The following is a 21,976-nucleotide window of genomic DNA, read 5'->3' as shown; positions in this document are numbered from 1 at the left end:
GGGCAAATAAGGCCTATTTTCAACGACAACAACACTCTCTCATCACTACGAAAACACTCCCCTCAACTTCCTAACTAAAACTCATCTCATCCCTGCTTTGATGGTCTCGTCAATCATTGGCAATAGCCCGTTGTTGTCACTAACTTAGTTTTGCGATTTCTAGTCGATTTAGTCATAAAAATCACATTTGTTGCCACTATTACACCCATTGGCCCTTTCTCCTCAAAATCTCCAACATCCTAGCTTTCAATTATTTACCGATCGTTGTTTTAATTTTTAAGGTTTTCGGTGAATAGAAAAATTGGCAACCTAATCTAGTGAAGCCTCTAGGTGCAGTTCAATCGACCAGACTAGACTAAGTTTTAAAACACTGGTTGTAAGTAGAACATTATGAAACAGAAAGAGATATATTCATGATAATATGTATTGTAAATTAACCTTTTATAATAATATATATTAATTATTTTATTATATGCTTTAGAAAAACCAAACTTTTTCTCTTTCACAGTTTATATGTTTCAATCATACATAATCATACTGCCAGGGGCCCAGGAAGAACTCAGTTTTGATTATTTTAGTGGTAATTAAATATTTCTTCATTGAAAAGACAAACAATTTTCATACTTGACCCTGAAGCAATTTAACCAAAAATGATGTTTCCTTGTTTATAAATTACAATATCAAAAGGTATACCACATGGGACCCATGATATTGCCGAATCCCACCATCATACCTAATCATAACGAACCTCGCTTTAAATAAACATTTACTTCATTAACGAATAATGGTAGTGATGTAAATTAAGGTAAATTGTGTGTCCAAGATGGTAAAAGCAGACTTCGGTCATTTAACCAGGAAGGAAACGAGTCATTTACTCATCACGACTCAGTTTCGGACACAGCCAACTCGCTCTCTTTGACTGTTGTACAAGGTAAAAAGACAGTTTGTCTTTCAAAATTCAACTTCGATCTCTCTCACATTCGTTAAATTCACTCGTGAAATGCTTTGATTTTCAGAGATTTGAGCTCAAACTAAGCGTAGTTGACATCTGCCACGCGCGTGATGGCAGCTGTTCCCGTCGAAGAAGCAATTGCGGCTCTATCTACATTCTCACTAGAGGTAGTTTTCAATTATTAACTCACTCAACTTATTTTAGTTCCTTCAATTAACCTTGAAAATAGCTTCATTTTGTTTTGTAATTTCTGAAACTTTGAATTTACTGTAGGATGAGCAACCGGAGGTACAAGGACCAGCAGTTTTAGTTTCAATCGAAAGAGGAGCAACCAATAGTCCAGTTGGTAATTCTTTTAAGAAAAATTCACATTACATTTGAATTTTGTTCACTTTAAGTTAGTTTAAACTACGCTTTTGTTTGAAACATTTTGATTCATTAATATTTTTCCTATTACGATCATTCGGACTCGTAGTATGTTCTGTTTTGGATAAATTAAGTGATATTTTTGGTAATTAAATAAATGCATTTGTCTTGTAGAGTATAGTGATGTTAATGCATATCGTCTGTCGTTATCAGAAGACACAAAGGCTCTCAATCAGTTGGTATACAGCTCTTGTTTCTCTTCTTCTTCTTCTTCATTTTTTGTTTTAACTTTGTGGTTTGAAAGCATGAATGCCATACGGTTCTTGTTTTGATATTGGTTTTAAAATTACATCAACTTTTTTGATTATCTTATTTTGTTTGGAGATTTGCAGAACACTCTTGTTCAGGAAGGGAAAGAGATGGCATCGGTGCTTTATACTTACCGTAGTTGTGTCAAAGCGCTTCCTCAGGTTTACTTTGGCTTTAGATTGAAACATAAATAATTTTGTTGAACATCTAGGATACTTTTCTATTATTCTAGTCATTGTAGATACCAGTTATATTCAAGTGGATAAATGTATATGTGATAAATAAAACTACATTTATTGGGAAACAACGAAAAGATGAATGTAATTTCATTAATAGCAACAATATGGTAAAAGTTATTAGATTCATGAACTGTTTGTGCCAATGGGATATTTTTCTGATAGCTGATATTGAAGCTTTCAAGAAATAAATACATAATTGATTTCTGCTGTTTCTTACCGAGCCCAAATGGAATTCAGTAAATTGGCATCCTAATTGATGTCAGTTGATAATACATGAAAAATTTCTTGTAGTGGTAAGATAAGTTCATTGGAAATTTTAGACTTTCCTTTCTCATTAGCAACTTATATGTGACTTTAAATACTGTGGCAGCTTCCTAATTCTATGAAGCACAGTCAAGCTGACTTGTATCTTGAAACCTACCAAGTTCTGGACTTGGAGATGAGTCGCCTACGAGAAATTCAAAGATGGCAAGCATCAGCTTCCTCTAAAGTATGAGAGCTGAAATCATCATCATCATCATCATCATCTTTTTGTTTTTAATTACTCATTCTATAGTTGAACTTGTGATAGATTCTTCTGCAATCTCAACTGTTAAACTATAATGCAGCTAGCAGCTGATATGCAACGTTTTTCTAGGCCAGAGCGGCGCATTAATGGACCCACAACTACTCATCTATGGTGTGTTATATCATATTAAGTGTATTATTTTCTCTATTCATGCTATTGAATTCTCAATTGCTGAGTCATTTTAATGTGAGCTTCATGCCACCATATACTGTTACCATTCATTTTAAAAAAATATAATTGTTTATGATGACAGTGCTTATGCTACAGTAATTGATTTCTTCTTTAACTCCAGGTCCATGTTAAAGTTACTTGACATCTTAGTGCAACTTAATCATCTAAAAAATGCTAAAGCAAGCATACCCAATGATTTCTCTTGGTATAAGAGGTATGTGAATTTACTAGTTTTGGGCTATTGCAACTGCCATAGCCGTATAACATTTCTACTCTTTCATCTAATGTGAATTTTGCTCTATTGTTCAAATCGATATTGCTAGAGCTTAAATCATGTTGTTGGACACTTATCTTAAAGCTTAAATTATGTTGTTCGACACTTAGTTTTAGCTTTTAAGATTAATGGTGTTTTAGCTTTTAAGATTAATGGTTTTTATTAGAACCAATTTTACCAAATGGGTCTTGTGAACAAATCTAATTTCTTTGCGTTTGTGTCTGTGTGAAATTGTGTTCCTGCTTGATCCACATGACAAGCCTATTGATTAATCTAGTTTTGCATGTGAAGGGACTCATTAGAACTATAATAATATTGTTGAGACCTTACCTAACAGCGTAAGCTCTTCACTTAATGGTTTAAGTTTTTCCTTTTCTTTTTCTTTTGTATGTGCAAAGCATTCCACAGGAAGTTTTTTCCTTTCCTACCTCTGCTTTGTAATAACTGTTAGCTTTAAATTTCTGCATTTAGTAGCAGCTTTGCGTAAGCTTTTCACTCAATGGTTTAAGTGTTTCCTTTTCTTTTTCTTTTATATGTGCAAACCATTCCACAGCAAGTTTTGCTCTTTCCTACTTCTGCTTAGTAATAAATGTTAGCTTTCAACTTCTGCTTTTAGTAGCAGCAATGCAAATTGACTATTTAATTTAGTCACTTATGATTTGGGAGTATTACAAATATAGGGTAGATGTTTGACACATTTATTTTTATCTGTTTGGAATTTGTCAGGACATTCACGCAAGTCAGTATCCAGTGGCAAGACATTGATTCAATGAGGGAGGAGTTAGATGATTTACAGGTGTGTCTCTGGTCCCCTAGCTGGTTAGCAATATACTTTGTTCAGTAAAACAATACTCTGCTCTCTTTTCATTTTTTGTCTTGTTTTAAATTGCTGATTTGATATTTTCCATTTTTTTTTTTTTCTTTTGGCTTTTTGACCAAGAATTTTTTTAACTTATGCAGATTTTCTTAAGCACAAGATGGGCTATCTTACTGAACCTCCATGTTGAGATGTTCCGGGTGAACAAGTATCCTCTCTTTATACTCTTGAATATTAACCTCTTTATTGCAAGCATTTCAATATGATGCCAGAGCACATGATGATTTACTTTATTAAATGCACCTTGTTTGACATATTTTATGTGCTGCTAAATTATCTCAGAATTTGGGACCAATTTTTTCCTTTTTCTTATTACCTGCATATAGATATATTGTATTACATACTTTCTTACTCCCTTCTGATTTCCTTCACTGAAATTAGTGTTGAAGATATACTTCAAGTTCTCATAGTCTTTGCTGTTGAGTCACTAGAGTTGGATTTTGCACTTCTATATCCAGAGCGGCACATTCTTCTTCGTGTTTTGCCTGTTCTTGTTGTCTTAGTGACATCTTCAGAGAAAGATAGCGAATCGTTGTATAAGAGGGTGAAAATCAACAGACTGATCAATATATTTAAGGTATTAGGGTTGATATGATGATCTAAATTATCGAAGGATTCAAAGTTATATATATATATATATATTTTATAATTAATCAATTGAAATTAAATTCATATATATTTTTGTACTTGTGTGGCAGAGTGATCCAGTCATTCCTGCTTTTCCAGATCTTCATCTTTCACCTGCTGCAATATTGAAAGAATTGTCAATGTACTTCCCAAAAATTTCTGTGCAAACTCGTCTTCTTACTCTTCCAGCACCTCATGAGCTTCCACCTCGGGAGGCACTAGAATATCCTTCACATGAATTTATATATATATATATATATATCTGGTCTCTTTTGACAATAGTTATTACAGGCATAAGAAGTGAGATATTTAGTATAGGCCAGATTGTAGGAATGATTTATGGCTGATCTGAACCCAATGCGCATGCATTGGATTTGTAATAGGTTTTCCATGTCAAGGATGAAATATGATTGAATTAGTTTTTTTTTTTTTTAACTAATTTTCTTATACTTGTTGGAATTTTACTTGAAATTCTCTCTGTGGTGACATATGTTTTGGCTGATTCTGGCTCAGCCTTTTAAACGCAGCTCAAGTACCAACTGAGCAAAATAGAAGTTGTTACCTTTTAAGTGAAAAAGATGAAGCTTTAGAAGAAAACATTCTGTCTATCATTTGAAATGGCTAAACATTTTCCTGAATATATTTATGCTTATTTCATTGTTATGATGATATGATGTATTTTTATTGAGTTCTCTGATATTTTATTCTCAAAATAACCCAATTGTTTCCCGTTAGAACCGTGGTAGATACTATACATAAATAGAACTTTTTGGATTGTCTTCTGAATGTCTGTGACCTTTAAGGCACACCAAATCTAGCTTTTGCGTCGTTTAGTAAACCCTTGACATATTTTTTACTTATCAGAGACATTATCTTATTGTTAATCACATTGGAGCAATCCGGGCCGAGCATGATGATTTTACAATACGTTTTGCTTCAGCCATAAATCAGGTAGTCCACCCTCTCTTTCTCTTGTCCAATCTATATCAATATCTATATGTTTCCTTCTTGTGTCTGATGCATTTTATCAAGTGGGTGTTTTCTCACTTTTGAACTTGTTTGTACAGCTGTTGTTGTTGAAGTCAACAGATGGTGCAGATATTGAATGGTCCAAAGAAGTTAAAGGAAATATGTATGATATGGTAGTTGAAGGTTTCCAACTCTTAAGCAAATGGAATGCACGCATTTGGGAACAATGCGCATGGAAATTTTCTCGTCCATGCAAGGATGCAGTTCCTTCAGAATCAAATGAAAGTTTGGCATCATATTCTGATTATGAAAAGGTGCATATTCTTTCCATCATTTCTAACTGGGTCGTTGAACTTGGATTAGTCTGGCAAACCCTGTTCAAGCCTATTAAGCTTGCATGGAATTTTGTTGATTAGGCTCAGCAGTGTGTGCTTGGTCTCTAAAGGTTATACATGAAGACAATCACCATGAGTTATAACCACTCACATTATATGTGATGTGTGTTTGGGCTTGCTCCTTGTAAAGCATATGTGGTTCACATCTACTCTCTTTAGCTTGAAGTGGTTTATTTGTTGAATTCTCTTGTAGGTTGTGCGATATAATTATAGTGCTGATGAAAGGAAAACATTGGTTGAACTAGTCAGCTATATAAAGAGCATTGGATCGATGATGTTGCGGTGTGACACATTTGTGGCAGATGCTTTATGGGAAACAATACATGCAGAGGTCCAAGATTTTGTCCAAAATACATTAGCCACTATGTTGCGAACTACCTTTCGAAAGAAGAAGGACCTTTCAAGGTGGATATGTATATTAGTTTTTATTAGTGTCATGAGATTATGATTATTGGTTGGAGTTTCTTTAAGTTTTCTATGTTCAAATTGTTTGTGTCCGTTTTCCGTCGTTATTCATGCAATTAGAATAATATAAACATTATCAGAACAAGGAATAATTAATATATATTTGATCTGTCACATAATTCAAGCTTTAAATTAATCATTTATAGATGGTGATGCCATGTTGAATCCATGAGTATCTAGAATCTCTAGAGACAATCATGGATGCTGTGTTTTGACATGGATGGAGTCTGTTGGATATGACAACACCAAAAAATCTAGCATGAGTACACAGCCATATATTGTTTTTTGCATTTATAATATGAAATATATATACTAAATTATGATTGAGTGATTATTTGCTTTTAAAAGAGCTCTAGATAGAAATAATTATGAATTATGCAAAATATGGGAGAAAGCTTCATGATAAATTTTGCATAGCAACGTCATAAATCTACCAAAAGTATATGTAAATGAAAATGAGTTCTCTTGTACCAGTCCATCCTAGAGAAGATGTGGAATGGCCACAATAAGTATGTCCTAAAGTGTGTGACATACAATATAATAGATGAATATAGGACTTGATACCATGAGAGCTTTAGCACATCATATTATGTTTCCAAATGCCGCTATAGAATTACAACCTGTCTTCTTATGAAAACAGATCACTATCTGTCTTTGCCCAATGGATAGGAACCACCCAGGGTTTGTGTCACTTGGGAATAGATAAACTGATTCCAGTATATGTCAATTTTTATATTTATCCAAAAAAAAATATGGAAGTTATTACCCATTTGTGTCATAGAGCTGCCTTATAGATCTGTGTCTACATGGGCTCAACCATATAATAAGTATGCTACTACTTTCTTCAACCTCCTTATATTTTAATTTTAACTTTCAAAAAGTTTAGTCCTGATGATTACCATATGAAGATGCTTATATTTTCCAATAGCTGATATATTTTATTGAATTGCTCTCTTTCAGGATTCTCTCTGATATGCGGACCCTTTCAGCTGACTGGATGGCAAACACTAGCAAGCCCGAAGCTGAGTTACAATCTGTGCAACATTCAGGTGAAGAAGGCAAAGGAAACTTCTTTTATCCAAGGCCAGTTGCACCAACAGCTGCACAGGTTTCCCCCAATCTTACGACCCGTTTTTTGCATGTTGGTTTATTTACTTAATTATTTCTTTCCCTTGTCACTGGTTGTTTCTTGGTCTATAACAGTGCCAGGCCAATTGCCGAAAGTATATTTTCCCTATATATTTAGATACAAGTGATATCCAAATTACTCGTTGACATTGCATCTAGCTTGTGAATCTTGCTGCAGAGATATTATTTGAATTTTGGAAAATGATGGTGCATGATTACCCATATAGACAATCTGAAAGTAGAGTCTAGGGAAGTTTGCAATGTTTACTATAAAATATTTTTTTGTTATAGAAATCTTCTCATGACAAACACCAACATGCCTGACATCTGCTCAACTGTTTTGGGACAGTGAATATTTCCATGTGACATCTATTTTTGACCACTTTTCTTTATTTTGTTATAGTTTTTTGGTCAGATGTCATCAAAGAGATGATTCTACTTAATGCAGAAGTGAATTTTTTTATGAGATGACATTTATGTGTATCTATTTCTCATCAACTTCACCAAACCTGTAGTTTGTGAATTGAATATATAAGCACATATGTAACTGATTAATAGCTATTATTTATTCAGGTCCATTGTTTGCAATTCCTGATATATGAGGTGGTTTCTGGCGGTAATCTCAGGAAGCCTGGGGGCCTCTTTGGGAATAGTGGATCTGAGATTCCTGTTAATGATTTGAAGCAGTTGGAATCTTTCTTCTACAAGCTTAGCTTCTTCCTGCATGTATTGGATTACTCAGGTAATCTTCTTTCCTAACCTGCTTTTGTCTCAACACCGGTTGATGAATTGCATTCATGTATCTATCATAATGTCAATTTGATGAGTTGCATTCCTGCTTTAACATGCTCAGCTTCCAAGTTGATGATTGTGTTTTTCTTTGTGTTTGTACCATAGTAATGAAGCAAATGATATAATCTCGAGTTATAATCCTTAGCACCTCACAATCCTCCTCCATACTCATGGTGTTAATATTTTGTAGATTCTAGATTATTGTGCTCCTCTTCCTCTTTTTGATACTTAAAGAAATAAAAACAGTAAAATTCTTTGTCGTTTAAAATAGGTATTTCTTGGGCTGTTTTATGATCCATTTTAACCCTATTGATGGTGTTTGCAGTGACTGTTTCTACTTTGACAGATCTTGGTTTCTTATGGTTTAGAGAATTTTATTTGGAGTCTTCTCGTGTAATTCAGGTGAGGAAAAATAAATATTCCCATTACGTTACAGATGCATCTCTTTTAAACTGATTATAGCTTGTGATATGCATATGAAGAGAAGCTGGTTTGACTTTCTCAAATAATTTCAAGATTCTGAGATATTGATATGATAATATGTTGTGCATTCACTTAACTTATTGCAAAATATACAAGAATAGAAAGATTTGTGGGGACATCAATTTTATCATTTCTATAATAGTGAAGTTGTTAAATGTATTATTTCCTTTAATTAATGGAAATCTGTCTATTATTCATGTACAGTTTCCCATTGAATGCTCTCTTCCCTGGATGCTGGTAGAACATGTGCTTGAGTCCCAAAATGCAGGTCTTCTAGAAAGTGTTCTGATTCCATTTGACATCTATAATGATTCCGCTCAGCAGGCACTGGTTGTACTAAAGCAACGTTTCCTCTATGATGAAATAGAGGCTGAGGTATGTGAAATTCCCATCTTTGTTATCTTATCTTACTTACATAATTTCATTTAGCTTCCCATTAAAATAAAAAAATAAAACTAAAGAAAGTAAGAAAAAGGATGGGGTTCATGAAAATTTGAGCATTTTTTTTTGTAATACTTTTATGTTTTAGTGGACTGTTAATTCTTGTGTTTTATGTAGCTGGGGAGAAATTGGCACAATGAGTAATCATGTATCTGTGAGATAATCTTTTCTTTGTGACAACACAATGATTTTTTGTTCATTACTATTCATTGTTGTAGGTGGACCACTGTTTTGATTTATTTGTTTCAAGACTGTGTGATACTATTTTCACATATTACAAAAGCTGGGCGGCAAGGTATGTCTTTTGCCTTTACTTCTGTCATTGAAAATTCATGAACTAAAACTTTTGCTTCTGTTGGTTGCCAAATTCTGTAGCGAGCTACTTGATCCATCATTCCTCTTTGCCTTGGACGATGGAGAAAAATATTCTGTCCAGCCTATGAGGTTCTCTGCACTTTTTAAGATGACTAGAGTGAAGGTATAACTTCCATGTATCAATTATTGTTTCTTTGTTTTGCATCTGTTCTGGTGTTCTTTTTCAGCCATAATACTTAATTTCAGTTGCAAATATGATTTCTTCTTTGTGCTTCATGTCTCAAAAAGTGTTAAAGCCTTCTTAAACTTGGCTGAAAGTGATTTGAAATGTTGAAAATGAAAGATGGTTTGACTATTTTCCTTGAAATTTTGTCACAACTGATTTGATTATTTGAGAGGCTATATGATAGGATATAAATATGATTTTTTTGTTGATTCTATTAGTTCCTAATTTACTTGGTAAATTTTTACAGCGTACCTTCTATTATACTAATTCTTTTTCCTTTCCTCCCAATGGATGTCCATATGTTTCTGTATTCGGTTTGAATTGTTTGCTCAAATCATTTGTAAAGTGTGTTAACATCATGTATTACAGCACTGAAATATAACATTCGCCATTACATATTCTACTTATCTAGTAAAAGCTTATTTTGTCAAAATGTGAAGACGTTTCAGATCATGTTGGATCTTCTCACAAGTTCAATCTAATTTCTTCTTGAGAAATTGGATATTCATGCCTTCAATTATTTACTAGGAGACATTTTATGTTCCTTGTCTGTCAATGGTTACATCCTGTTTCCAAAGTTTGTGCCAAATTCCTTGGGGCATGTTCTGCTCAATTTAACAACTGACCAAAAGTATTCAATATATCTATAGTTGTATTATTATAATGTTGTAACCATGGTAACTGCACCATATATTGTTCTAATTCTTCCTGTTGCGATTTTCGCTTTCTTTTGTTATTAATATACTCTGTTTCAATTACCTTTTTCTAACTATATATGGGAAAAAATCTCTGTTTTTTACCATTGCATCACCTGCTTATATTTTATGATTTGCAGTTACTTGGGAGGACCATTGATTTGAGAAGTTTAATCGCTGAACGGATGAACAAAGTTTTTAGAGAGAATCTCGAGTTTCTTTTTGATCGCTTTGAGTCTCAAGATCTATGTGCCATAGTAGTAAGTAGTACTTTTGCTATATCCATTCAAATAATTAAACATGTTTATGAAAGTGATAACAAGCACAGTATTCGGCTGCAGGAATTAGAAAAGCTGCTGGATATTTTAAAGCATGCACATGAATTACTTTCCAAAGATCTTACAATAGATTCATTCAGTCTCATGTTGAATGAGATACAAGAAAACATATCCCTTGTGTCATTTTCTAGTCGACTTGCCTCTCAGGTTTGGAAATTTTTCTTCCTTTCTTTTTTTTTTTTTTTTTTTTTTTTTTCTAGACTTATATTTTTTTAGAACTGAACTCCCTCTGTTACTCTCTGCGCTTGTTTTGTGACTGCAAATGCACAATATCTGTGAATGCAATAAAGACACCCACCATGATGGACGATCAGGTCTGCAGTGTACTTTATCAAACTTTTTCTTTTTTCTTTTTTTTTTAATAAAACGAGACAACACTCCGAGAAAAAATGATTTGTAAATCATAGCAATTAAAATTTTGTGTCATGCTCTGAGGTGCAAGCCAACTGATGCAAATAGACATAATAGTAAAAATCAATATTATTTTAAACCAGATAACCAATCTTGTAAGTCCTGGTGCACTTTGTTAATCCTAATATAGAACCTATCCCCCATGAATTTTTTATTTTTTATTTTTTTTATAAATAAGAAACGATAAAACTATATATTAAAGAAGAGATTTAGGTAGATACGTCAGTGGACTGGAGATCCACAAAGATACCAGAAAACCGATGAAGGTAATAAATGTATACAAGATAGTGACTAATGCTCCCTTCCCTATTTGAAAACAAGCAAACTATACATAGTTCCCAAAACCCCCTCCCAATTAAGATTAGTTGAAAAAAGATGTTTTATCGTAATTGAGGATAATAATTTTGATCTCTATTTTCTTTTTCCTCTGTGTACATTTGTGTTTTTGGGCTTAAAGCATCCATTGATAAAACTCTTTTGACGTGGGATTGAAAAAATAAATAAATAAAAATTCATCATATTGTCTAATTTCTATGATAATCATATCAATGTTCTTCTGTCTAGAAGCTCAAGGTTCTTAAACGAGTCCTTCAAGGAAAACTGATGCATAAGATGTAAAGACCAGAGCAGGTTAAAATTTGTTAATGCTACCGGTCAACAAGAAATTCGATCCTAGGATCAAAATTGTAGAAGAAAATTTACCTTCCTAATCCAAGGAAGTCATGAACCTTCGCACCTAATTATTACACATGCATTGACCTCACCCCTCCTGAATTTTACTTACTTTTGTGTATTGTATTATGTGTTAATTGCTTCCATCTTCTGTGCAGAAGGTTAAACTAAACCATGACATATAATTTCAGTCTTCCCTCACCCTGCTCTCTCCCAAGAAAAGGAGATTATATTTCTGAATTTTTAGATTTTTAAAATGCGAAGTTATGGACTTTGGTTCATTATTATCCTATTTCTAGTTATCACTCAATCAATCTGTTTGTGTTCTGCTAGATTTGGTCAGAGATGCAAAGGGATTTCTTGCCGAACTTTATCCTCTGTAATACTACTCAGCGTTTCATCCGATCATCTAAAGTTCCTCTTGTTCCTGTTCAAAAGCCATCTGTTCCCTATGCCAAGCCTAACTTCTACTGTGGTACTCCAGTAAGACAATATTATCTAATCATCTTCATCTAATTTATATCTTTCAACATTATTTTTTTATCAACCATTGCACTGCAAAGTTTGTTGTTTTTTTTCTCATTTTTTGGCTCACCTTTATGGTTTAGGTATGATTTTCTTGATAGATTTTTGTTTGAACCTGCTGTTTTCTGACTTCAAATTTCTTTTTGATTATTGATCTGATAGGATTTGAATTCTGCACATCAAAGTTTTGCACGTTTGTATAGTTCATTCTTCGGGATACCCCACATGTTCTCCATTGTTAGGTTGCTTGGATCCAGATCGTTGCCTTGGCTTATCCGAGCACTACTTGATCATATATCAAATAAGGTATCTCATGCTCTGTGGATTTCAGTATGTTACTTCTTTATTACTTAAAATTTGAACTTCATTGATACTTAGTGTGATATGAATAATACCTATGATTTGGTCAGTGAATATTCAGTGAAGTTGCTTGCCTAGCTATAGCTTATGTATTCTGCTTACTTTGGTTGAAAGACACCCAAGAGAACAAACTATAGTGTAGGTAAATGATAGTAGAAAGCTTTAGTAAAACAACTAAAATACTTTCATTTATCACTATTTCTTTTCTTCTGCTGGTTACCTGTCTTCAGAAAGTCCTCAATGAAAATGAGTCCAACCTGCAGTCAATTCTTTTCATTGTTTTTTGTGTTACCTTTTGGCGCCAAGTTGTATTTACTTTGCAAGTAATTGATTGCTAACCCTTCTTCAACGGGTAGGTTGTATGCTAAGTCTAATTTGTATCTGGAATTTGTCTTTGTTCAAATTTCAATTGTTTAATGTCCATTTAGTCAGTTATATTTGGTGATTGTCTTGTTTGTAAAATTGTGTGCATTAATATATGCTGTTATTTGTCTACCTCATCTTAGAAAAGCATTTTCTTTGCATTCAGTCTAATGTTTTATGCATTGCATGTTTCAGATTACTACGCTTGAACCAATGATTACAGGACTGCAAGAAGCACTGCCAAAGTCTATTGGTCTGCTTCCTTTTGATAGTGGTGTTACAGGTACACCTTGTTATTATAATTGTTTTGTTGAAGTGTCTGTCAATTCCATTATCAATATGTTGCTTGGATGCAAATATTACTCAAAGTTATTGGAAGCCTTTGTCTTCTTAACACATAATAGAAAAACATACCACCTTCTTGTAGTATTCAAAATGCAAAACTGGATTGTTGAAAAATCCGTAGTTCTTTGGTGACCAATTCAGCTGAAGTTCGGGGATGTATGTTCAAACTTAATGATAATTTGTTTTTATGAGATTTTAGGTAACCTCAGGGAATCTGTGTTAATAATTTGAAAAGTGATCATGTTAACATGGTTAATGTAAAGACGTTGAATTTTCTTATCAAAAAAATGTAAAGATGTTAATTTTTTTTTTTTTTTTTTTTTGGTTAAAAAAAGTACATGTAAACAAGAACACTATGTGCTTGTTATATACATCAGATTTTGGAATTCTGATGTGCATGAATTTGTAAAACTTGTGCCTTCATTGGGTGGGTGTATGTGTATAAAATATATGTTGTTTGATTATTGAATCTGTGCATCCGTTTTTTTTTTCCCCATAACTGTGTATACGTTAATTCATACAGGTTGTATGAGACTTGTTAAAGAAAATCTCAATTGGGGGTCAAAGTCAGAGCTCAAAGCAGAGGTTCTTCGAGGGATAAAGGAGATTGGAAGTGTACTGTATTGGATGGGACTGCTTGATATTGTATTGGTTAGTTCCTGAATTCTTTGGTTAATAATTATTAGCTGTTGATTTTGCATGTGGGTACACCTTGAAAAATGCATTAAAGGGTATATTTAGCATTTACTACTGTTTTTATAGACCCTTTTTATTTTATGATGTTTCAGAGCAATTAAAACTACATCATCTGCAAGTATTATGAGTGCTAACATGATGAAAAAGTGACAAAATTAAATAAATAAAACATCAAAAAATCGAACACATTTGTAATTTTTGCATAGATCTATATGATAATGCAAAGTGTTGCTTGGGCAGGCTATTTACAATAATTTTCTTCATCCTATGATAGTCTATCATTTATGATGTTGCATGGAGATATAATGTTGATTGCTCATCGGTTGATTTCTGATTGAATTGCATGTTTCTGGTTGCTTCTTACTATTGTAATCTCATATGCTCAACAGAGAGAAGTAGATACAACCCATTTCATGCAAACTGCCCCTTGGTTGGGCTTGCTTCCAGGTGCAGATGGGCAAATATTGCATCATCAAGATGGTGGAGATAGCCCTGTTGTCAATCTCTTCAAATCAGCTACTTCTGCAATTGTGTCAAATCCTGGCTGCCCAAGTCCAACATCATTCTGCACCATGTCCAAACAGGCAGAAGCTGCAGGTATGTTATTGCATATCATTCAGTCTCCTAAAATAAGTGTTTAGTTGACCACCAAATTTCTAATGGTTAAGTAAATACTATGTCGACTGTAAGGATATTCAATTTATGTTATCATGTTTGTACGCATTCTTTTACTTTCATTCTTCCTCTTCTATTTTGGGATCTTAACTTCATGTCAAGAATTTGGTATGTCTGAAGTTTGCTTATAGAAGATCCTAATAATCATGCTTCAGCATGCATTCTGATCTCCAAAAAAGCATACTGTTAAGTCTGTGGTTACAATCCTTGTCATGCATTCCAGCTTCTTCAAGTATCCTGTGATCAACATTCAGGTTTAGAAAGCTACAGAAAAGATGTTTTGCAAACTGAAGAGAGAGAGAGAGAGAGAGAGAGATAAAATGGTGGTGCTTAGGTTTTTTTCTCTTGCCAATTACATCCACAAATCAATACTAATTTCACAGTTTTATGGAACAAGTTTATTATACTTTTATATTGTTGCCGATCTTGAGAATCCTGAAACTCAGAAACTGTAAAGCTTGACCATCTATCATGTCCTGTCTAACTCGCTAACTGCATATTGAGTAACCTACATTTGCAAAAATCATAACCTGCTGGTAGTTTCATTTGTACTTGTATAAATGCATAATAGTTTGGTAAATTTCAGATAGTATACCAGAAAGCTACACGCTTTTTGTTACTCAAGCTTGTCATGATTCTGGAACAAAGTCTGCTTATTCTTAAAAATATGGGATCCTTAGTATCTGTTAACGCACATGATCATATTCCCATTCTGTCTTTTATTTTCTTTTGTGATTCTTCAGGATTAAAACTTTAGTGTCTGCCTTTCTGTTGCAGATCTATTGTACAAGGCCAACATGAATACCGGAAGTGTGCTTGAATATGCCCTTGCATTTACAAGTGCAGCTTTGGATAAGTATTGTAGTAAATGGAGTGCTGCTCCCAAGACAGGTTTTGTTGACATTACAACCTCAAAGGACTTTTATCGTATATATTCTGGCCTTCAAATTGTAAGAATTATCCTTGAACAGCTCATTTATTTAAATATTTTCATCTATTCTGTGTTCATCTTTCAATTTCTTATCAATTAACAAATAAATATTAAATAAAGAATTATTATCAAGTATACGCAACTCTTATGTTGCTAATATGTCTTAATTTTCAAACAATAGGGATATCTGGAGGAATCTGATCAAGCACCATCTAATAATCGTGAAGTGCTGGGAGATTCAGTTGCTTGGGGTGGGTGTACCATAATATACTTGCTCGGGCAGCAGCTGCATTTTGAGCTTTTTGATTTTTCATATCAAGTCCTCAATGTGGCTGAAGTGGAAGCTATATCAGTTGCACAAACACATAAGAACCCTCATTTTAACCAGGTATTGTATTTTTCTTCATGTTTATCATTCATCTATGTCACACGTTCAGGAATCAAGTTCAAAGTCTCTCCCTTTTGATATTGACACACACGGAGCCGGTGAAAATATATGCATCATATATCTGCAGAATGTTACTACTATTATGTCATTGTAGTTGAAGCAATGTGCTAACCCATATCACATATATAGAAAATTAAATTTCACAACCTTTCTGTTTTGATAATGACACCGGCACGTGTACAATGCATGCGTAAATCTGCACAGTGCTACTGCTACTTTTCCGTTATTAATTTGTTTAGCCAATACATCAAAAACTGATTACCATTATTTATAATCATGCATCTTTATCTTGAGATTAGAACTTAAGTCTACATAATTCTGGAACAGTGATCTAAGAAAATAGTTGAGCTTTATATCATTGTTGGTTGATTCAAGTACAGTCAAAAGTGAAAAAAGAAAAATGTATTAAGTTTGGTTTTAGCATATTTTTTGGTTTGTTTATGTCTGCATTTGTTTTCCGGTGAAAAGGGATGGGAAGTTGTACTAGAAGCAATGAAGAAAGCAAGGAGGTTGAACAATCATGTGTTCTCCATGCTGAAAGCACGTTGCCCCCTCGAGGACAAGGTAGCTTGTGCTATAAAGCAAAGTGGTGCTCCTCTGCATCGGATTAAATTTGAGAACACAGTCTCTGCCTTCGAAACGCTCCCACAGAAAGGTGTCTCATAGAGTCCAGTAGCTTTTCTTCCACTTCTCTTGCCTTTTCGTCATGTTATATTTGCCTGTACAAAGTCATCAAGTTGTACTATTACAATTGTTTCTACTTGCATAATTTTAGGATTGAAAGAGAGCCCCACCGCCAGGCTTGTTTCGATAAATTTGAGAACTGAGAGTTCCAATTTTATTCTTGCTCAAAATATTGTCTGCATTAATTTTCTCCAAAATTTGTGTTTTCAGCTGCTTTTGCCTAACTGATAACCCAATGTTTCCTTATAGATTAAAGGAAAAGCACTAAAAAGCATTATTGTTTTCAGAAAAGCATCTATCAGGTATTCCTGAAACTTTCGTTCTAAACCAGCTCCAAATTATTTTCTTGTTTATTACTTTAATTTCTTTTTGATACAATAAAATAGAGAGAAATATTTTTTATTATCTGAAAGTGTTTACAACAACATCAAAAAATTCCCAAATGCATAAAAAAGTCTATTTCCAAAATGTGAACCTTCCAATACGCTGAAAGATGTCTAAACTAATAAAAATATTACGTTTATAATTCAATCTCATAACCTTTTCTTACACGCTAAAAGATGTCTAAACTAATAAAAATATTATGTTTATAACTCAATCTCATAACCTTTTCTTACAATCTTAACGTGAGAGCAAAGTTGGCATTACCATGTCAATTGACAATTTTGAGTAAACATGAATGGCTCAGACAAACGACTGTTCCTTAAGGATATAAGGAATGACTGCTCCATTCATAAGAAATGATTGTTTCATATTATGAATAGTTGTTCTTTCATACAGAACAGTCATTCTTTATGAAAGAACGGTTGTCCTTTCTTAAGAAACGATAATTCATGTCTAATCAAAGTCATTTGAGTGTATTGGGAACTAACATGATAATTGTCAACTCAATTATTACGTTAGAATTATAAGAGAAGGTTGTGATATTGAGTTGTAGGCGTAACACTACTACTCACCTAAAGTCTTTATTTTTGTCCACCAAAACGTGCAAAGACAACTAACCTAAGCTAAAGTCTTTATCCAAAAAAAAATAAAAAAATAAAAAAAAGATCTTAAAGAGTCCACCTCACCAATATCAAAACAACTGAAGGTGGACAGATTCCTAACCCCAAAAGGTCAAATTTTTTTTTTGAAAACACTCCCAACCTGAATCAGTTTCAAACAATTGCTAAACTAAGAGTCCTAAAATCAAAATCCCGGATGTTGAAAGCTTATATAACTCTAAAAAAGAAAAATGTCTTATCATAAAATAATGTCTAGTGGGAATATAAGTAGAGCAAGGAAGTAGCAAAAGACTTACAGAAGACGAAAATGGTGACAGAAAGATACAAAAACTGAAATATAAAAAGGGAGTCAAAGAGATTATAAATTGGAAATCGACCAACAATTTTGATTTGTTATGAATTAAATCTTCCACTACCAACCCCCACAAAGGAGAGTTTTAAGCATATAAAGTGGTGTTGAATTGTTGACATAATAGAGAGATAATATATAATATTGGGCATGATATGTGATTGTTAAGCATATTTAGGCATGTTATATTATTACATAATACAACATCTCCATTCATGGACGGTGTTAACAAGTTAGTGAAATAATCAATAAAATGCCAAGAAGCTTATAATTATGTCGAATGATTGGGAAGTGACCGATTATATACTATATTGTAAGATCAAACTAATAATAAGAATAGTTATTATTACAAGGCATGAATCATGACTCAAGAATACAATTTATTAAGTGAGAAACAATGATGAGATGAGTTGATTTATGCCCTTAATTTGGTTATTTAGAGCACAAAGTATTGAGTTGAACTACCTTGGAGTGGTCGAGTGGTTCAATAAAGACTCTTGGATATGACTCAAGAGGTTCTGTATTCGAGTCTCTCATTGATTGTTAATAAGAGTGGCTATTGAAGCTTTATACGGTGTAGTTCTAACGTCTCGAGAGATTAATGAGGTGTGCGTAAGCTAACCTGGACAACCCCAATTATTAAAAAAAAAAAAAAAAAAATTATGTGTTGATAGAGGATAAAAGTATTATATATATATGGCAACAGATATTTCAAAAGTCATAAAACCATATGAAAAAAAAAAAAAATTGTTATTAAGAAACAATTTGAGATTTGATTATAAGGGATTTATTCTATAAGGATATTTAATTGATAAAAAACCTTTTGAGTAAGTAATACAACACCATAATATAATATAACTCTTGGATTATAATTGTTTGTATCGGAATTAGGATATTTTTATGAAATAATTATTTAAAAAATCTTTTTTTTATAGGAGTCAAATTGAAATATGACCTCTTTTTAATTGCCTTAGTAGACGAGACTAATCATCCAATTTCTTTTGACTTTTACTCACTTCACTCTTAACAGTTAGGGAAAATCACTCTAACACTAGAATAACAGAATTTTTAATTGTTTTTTTTTTCATTTGCTATTTTTAGAAAATTAAAATAACTCTTATATGCATTTACTATTATTTTTAAAAAACAACATATTTTATTTCTTAATTTTATTAATAAAATATAATTAGTTAATTTATTTGTTAGTTTAAAAAATTTTGATTTTAAATTATAATAACACTTATTTGGAGAATAATTAAAAAGTTTTATCTATTAAACCAATTTTTTTTTTTTTTTAAAAAGTCATAATTTAACTTGTAAAAACAAAAGGGATTTTTAAGTAGTTTTCTCTATTTTTTAATACAATTTAATTAGATTGAAATTAGTCATCGACTTATTAATAGTGTCAACAAATTAAATAAAAAAAAGTCAATAAAATGAAGTTGGAGTTAATGGATAAAGAGGGGTACAGCCACCCAATTGCTTCACATAATTTCAAAAGCTAAATCATTAGCTTATTTGGTTGAGTTGAGTGGAGTCATAGCTGTCCACTTTCTTTATTTATTTAGAATTTTAGAAAACTGTTTCAATGAACTTGCCAATAATATAGCAATTCTTTTATGTTATTTTTTGGCCTTTTCTTTTTCTTTGAGTAAATTAATTAAAGGATAGAGTACTTTTTATTATATTTTTTAATTAATTAACTGCAAGATTAAAAGAATGCTTCAATACAATTAACTTCCACTTTGCTTCTCATCTTTTCTTCAATACTTTTATCTAATTTTATTATTTCCTCATAATGGGCCGTTTGGATCGAGGGTATATAAGATAACGAGGACAATCTTCGTTTATTTTGCAAGATTCTTGTGTTTGGTTTGTAAGTAATAAAATATTACGGTAATCTTTTATTGTAAATAGTGTTTACTGTTGGTAATGTGGGGGACAATCTTATTACCTAATTAGGGGGTGTTATTAAAACATTATCGGGGCAATCTGATTTTTCTACCCATTTTGCTCTTAATTAATAACCATTTCAGACACAATTACCCTCAAATGTCTACCAAATAACAATTACCTAGCTCCCCTACATTTGAGAAATTAGCTAAAACACCCCAGCCACAAAAAAAAGTTTAAAATTTAACAAAATACCTCTAACCACCCACATCCACTGCCAGCGTCTGTCGCCATAATGGTGTACGACCAATAGAATCTGGCCAATCATGCATCGGTAAGACCTTTTCTAGCCATGGATCTGTGCGGAAAACAGCCAGATCTGGCGTTTCTATGGCCGTGAAACAGCAACAGATCTGGTCGTGACATGGCCATAGATCTGGTTGTTTTTCGGCTATGGATTTGTGATCCATGGCCATTTTCGGCTTTGTCGGCATACAACTAGTCATACGCCATTTCGTCGACTACTAGCGGTGGTGGTTGGTTACTGGCAATGGCTTGGGGTGGGTGGGGGTGATTTTGCTACAAATTAAAGTTTTATATGGCTGGAGTGCTTTAGCAAAATTTCAAATGTAGGGGATTAAAAGAAATGATTAAAAAAATAATAATAAAAAATACTATTATATTAATATTTAAAAAGGAGAGCAATTTAATAATTTATATAACATACTTACCCATTTATCCTCCCAACCAAATATATTATTCACCAATTTATTCGAACCAACCAAACACATTTTTTAAACATTCTTAGTAATCTTCAAGGTAATTTTTCTTTCCGTTAATATAATATACCCTTATAATAAAACATTATATGATCCAAACGCCCCCAATATGTTTTCTAAAACTCCCAATTTGCTCTGGCCACTTCAATATTTAACCACTAGCCTCATGGTCGGACGACAAGACTATAGTCATCTAGGTGGGTTACTTAGAAGTCTTGTATTCGAGTCCTACAAAGTGGTCATCTACCACATTTGTGACTTATTTGACCCATCAGGCTTGTAGGGTGTTCAATGGACCTCAGTGATTAGTTGAGCTGCACACAAGTTAGTCCGGACACCTCGGTTACCAAAAAAAAAAAACTCCCAATTTGCCCTTCACAAAATTAAGTGCCAAATATTTGTCAATTCACACTCGCATTTTCTAAGATTGGTTATGTTAAGAATATATTTTACAATTTTTTTTTATATTACAAATTAATCCAACATTGAATTAACACTCTTAAACGTTTAATTTTGACTTCAAATTATAAATAAATGATTGAAAAATAAAAAATGAATATACATCCCATCTTAAGATTAAATATAAAATCACACTCTAGGGTCCTAAAAAACTAAATTTATCATTTTGATATTATTAAAAATCGTTTTCTTTATTGGTCATCTTATATAAATGTATCATTTATTAAAAGCCACAGGCTATGTAAAGTATATATATACTTATAGATTATATTGTAACCATCATGTTTATTAATTTCTAACTCATTTAAAAATACTTTATCAATCTCAACTAAACATTATCAAAAGAAAAAAAGTATGTTTATATGCCTATAAAAACCTAATATTGTTTATTCAAAAAGCACTTTATATTTATTATTCGAACTCCTTTAAAAATGCTTTAATTAATTTCAACTAAACATTATCAAAAAAAAAAAAAAGTATTTTTATATTTCCTAAAACGTTTTCAATAATATCACAAACATTATAAAAATATTTGTAACCTTTGGTGCTTCTTGGGACCCTCTCCAAATGACCATTAATTAAGTTAATAAATTACAAGAAAATTGCAAATTGTTCATCTCTCTTATGCCAACTTGGTCAACACATGCCATACATATATTAAACAGATACTATACCCAAATAATGGTCTAATGACACTTTTANTTTCTTCACATAATTTCAAAAGCTAAATCATTAGCTTATTTGGTTGAGTT

The 21,976-nt window shown here is 32.6% G+C and overlaps 1 protein-coding gene across 1 annotated transcript; it reads left to right on the top strand.

Annotated features, from left to right (window-relative positions):
- The first annotated feature begins 817 nt into the window (after positions 1-817).
- LOC116141226 (protein PIR) lies at positions 818-17,106 on the top strand. The gene is made up of 31 exons (XM_031426741.1): positions 818-931; positions 1,017-1,119; positions 1,226-1,298; positions 1,493-1,557; positions 1,711-1,788; positions 2,237-2,356; positions 2,475-2,545; positions 2,727-2,819; positions 3,606-3,675; positions 3,840-3,904; positions 4,138-4,333; positions 4,455-4,606; positions 5,241-5,334; positions 5,451-5,666; positions 5,941-6,152; positions 7,173-7,320; positions 7,914-8,082; positions 8,458-8,534; positions 8,820-8,990; positions 9,275-9,351; positions 9,432-9,534; positions 10,433-10,552; positions 10,634-10,777; positions 12,047-12,196; positions 12,401-12,544; positions 13,157-13,244; positions 13,830-13,957; positions 14,392-14,599; positions 15,455-15,627; positions 15,790-15,996; positions 16,525-17,106. The coding sequence occupies exons 2-31, from the start codon at positions 1,063-1,065 to the stop codon at positions 16,720-16,722; spliced, it is 3,867 nt and encodes a 1,288-aa protein (XP_031282601.1). The 5' UTR covers positions 818-931; positions 1,017-1,062; the 3' UTR covers positions 16,723-17,106.
- Positions 17,107-21,976: the final 4,870 nt, after the last annotated feature.

The sequence above is a fragment of the Pistacia vera genome, unplaced genomic scaffold (genome assembly GCF_008641045.1).
Source record: "Pistacia vera cultivar Batoury unplaced genomic scaffold, PisVer_v2 Contig396, whole genome shotgun sequence".
Taxonomy (NCBI): Eukaryota; Viridiplantae; Streptophyta; class Magnoliopsida; order Sapindales; family Anacardiaceae; genus Pistacia; species Pistacia vera.
Note: the sequence above shows the minus strand (reverse complement) of the source record. Positions and strands in the feature narration are given on the sequence as shown.

Coding starts and splice junctions, on each gene's coding strand:
- LOC116141226 (XM_031426741.1), top strand. CDS start 1,063: ATGGCAGCTGTTCCCGTCGAAGAAGCAATTGCGGCTCTATCTACATTC. Junction 1,558..1,710: donor CAAAGGCTCTCAATCAGTTG/GTATACAGCTCT, acceptor GGAGATTTGCAG/AACACTCTTGTTCAGGAAGG. Junction 3,905..4,137: donor GAGATGTTCCGGGTGAACAA/GTATCCTCTCTT, acceptor CACTGAAATTAG/TGTTGAAGATATACTTCAAG.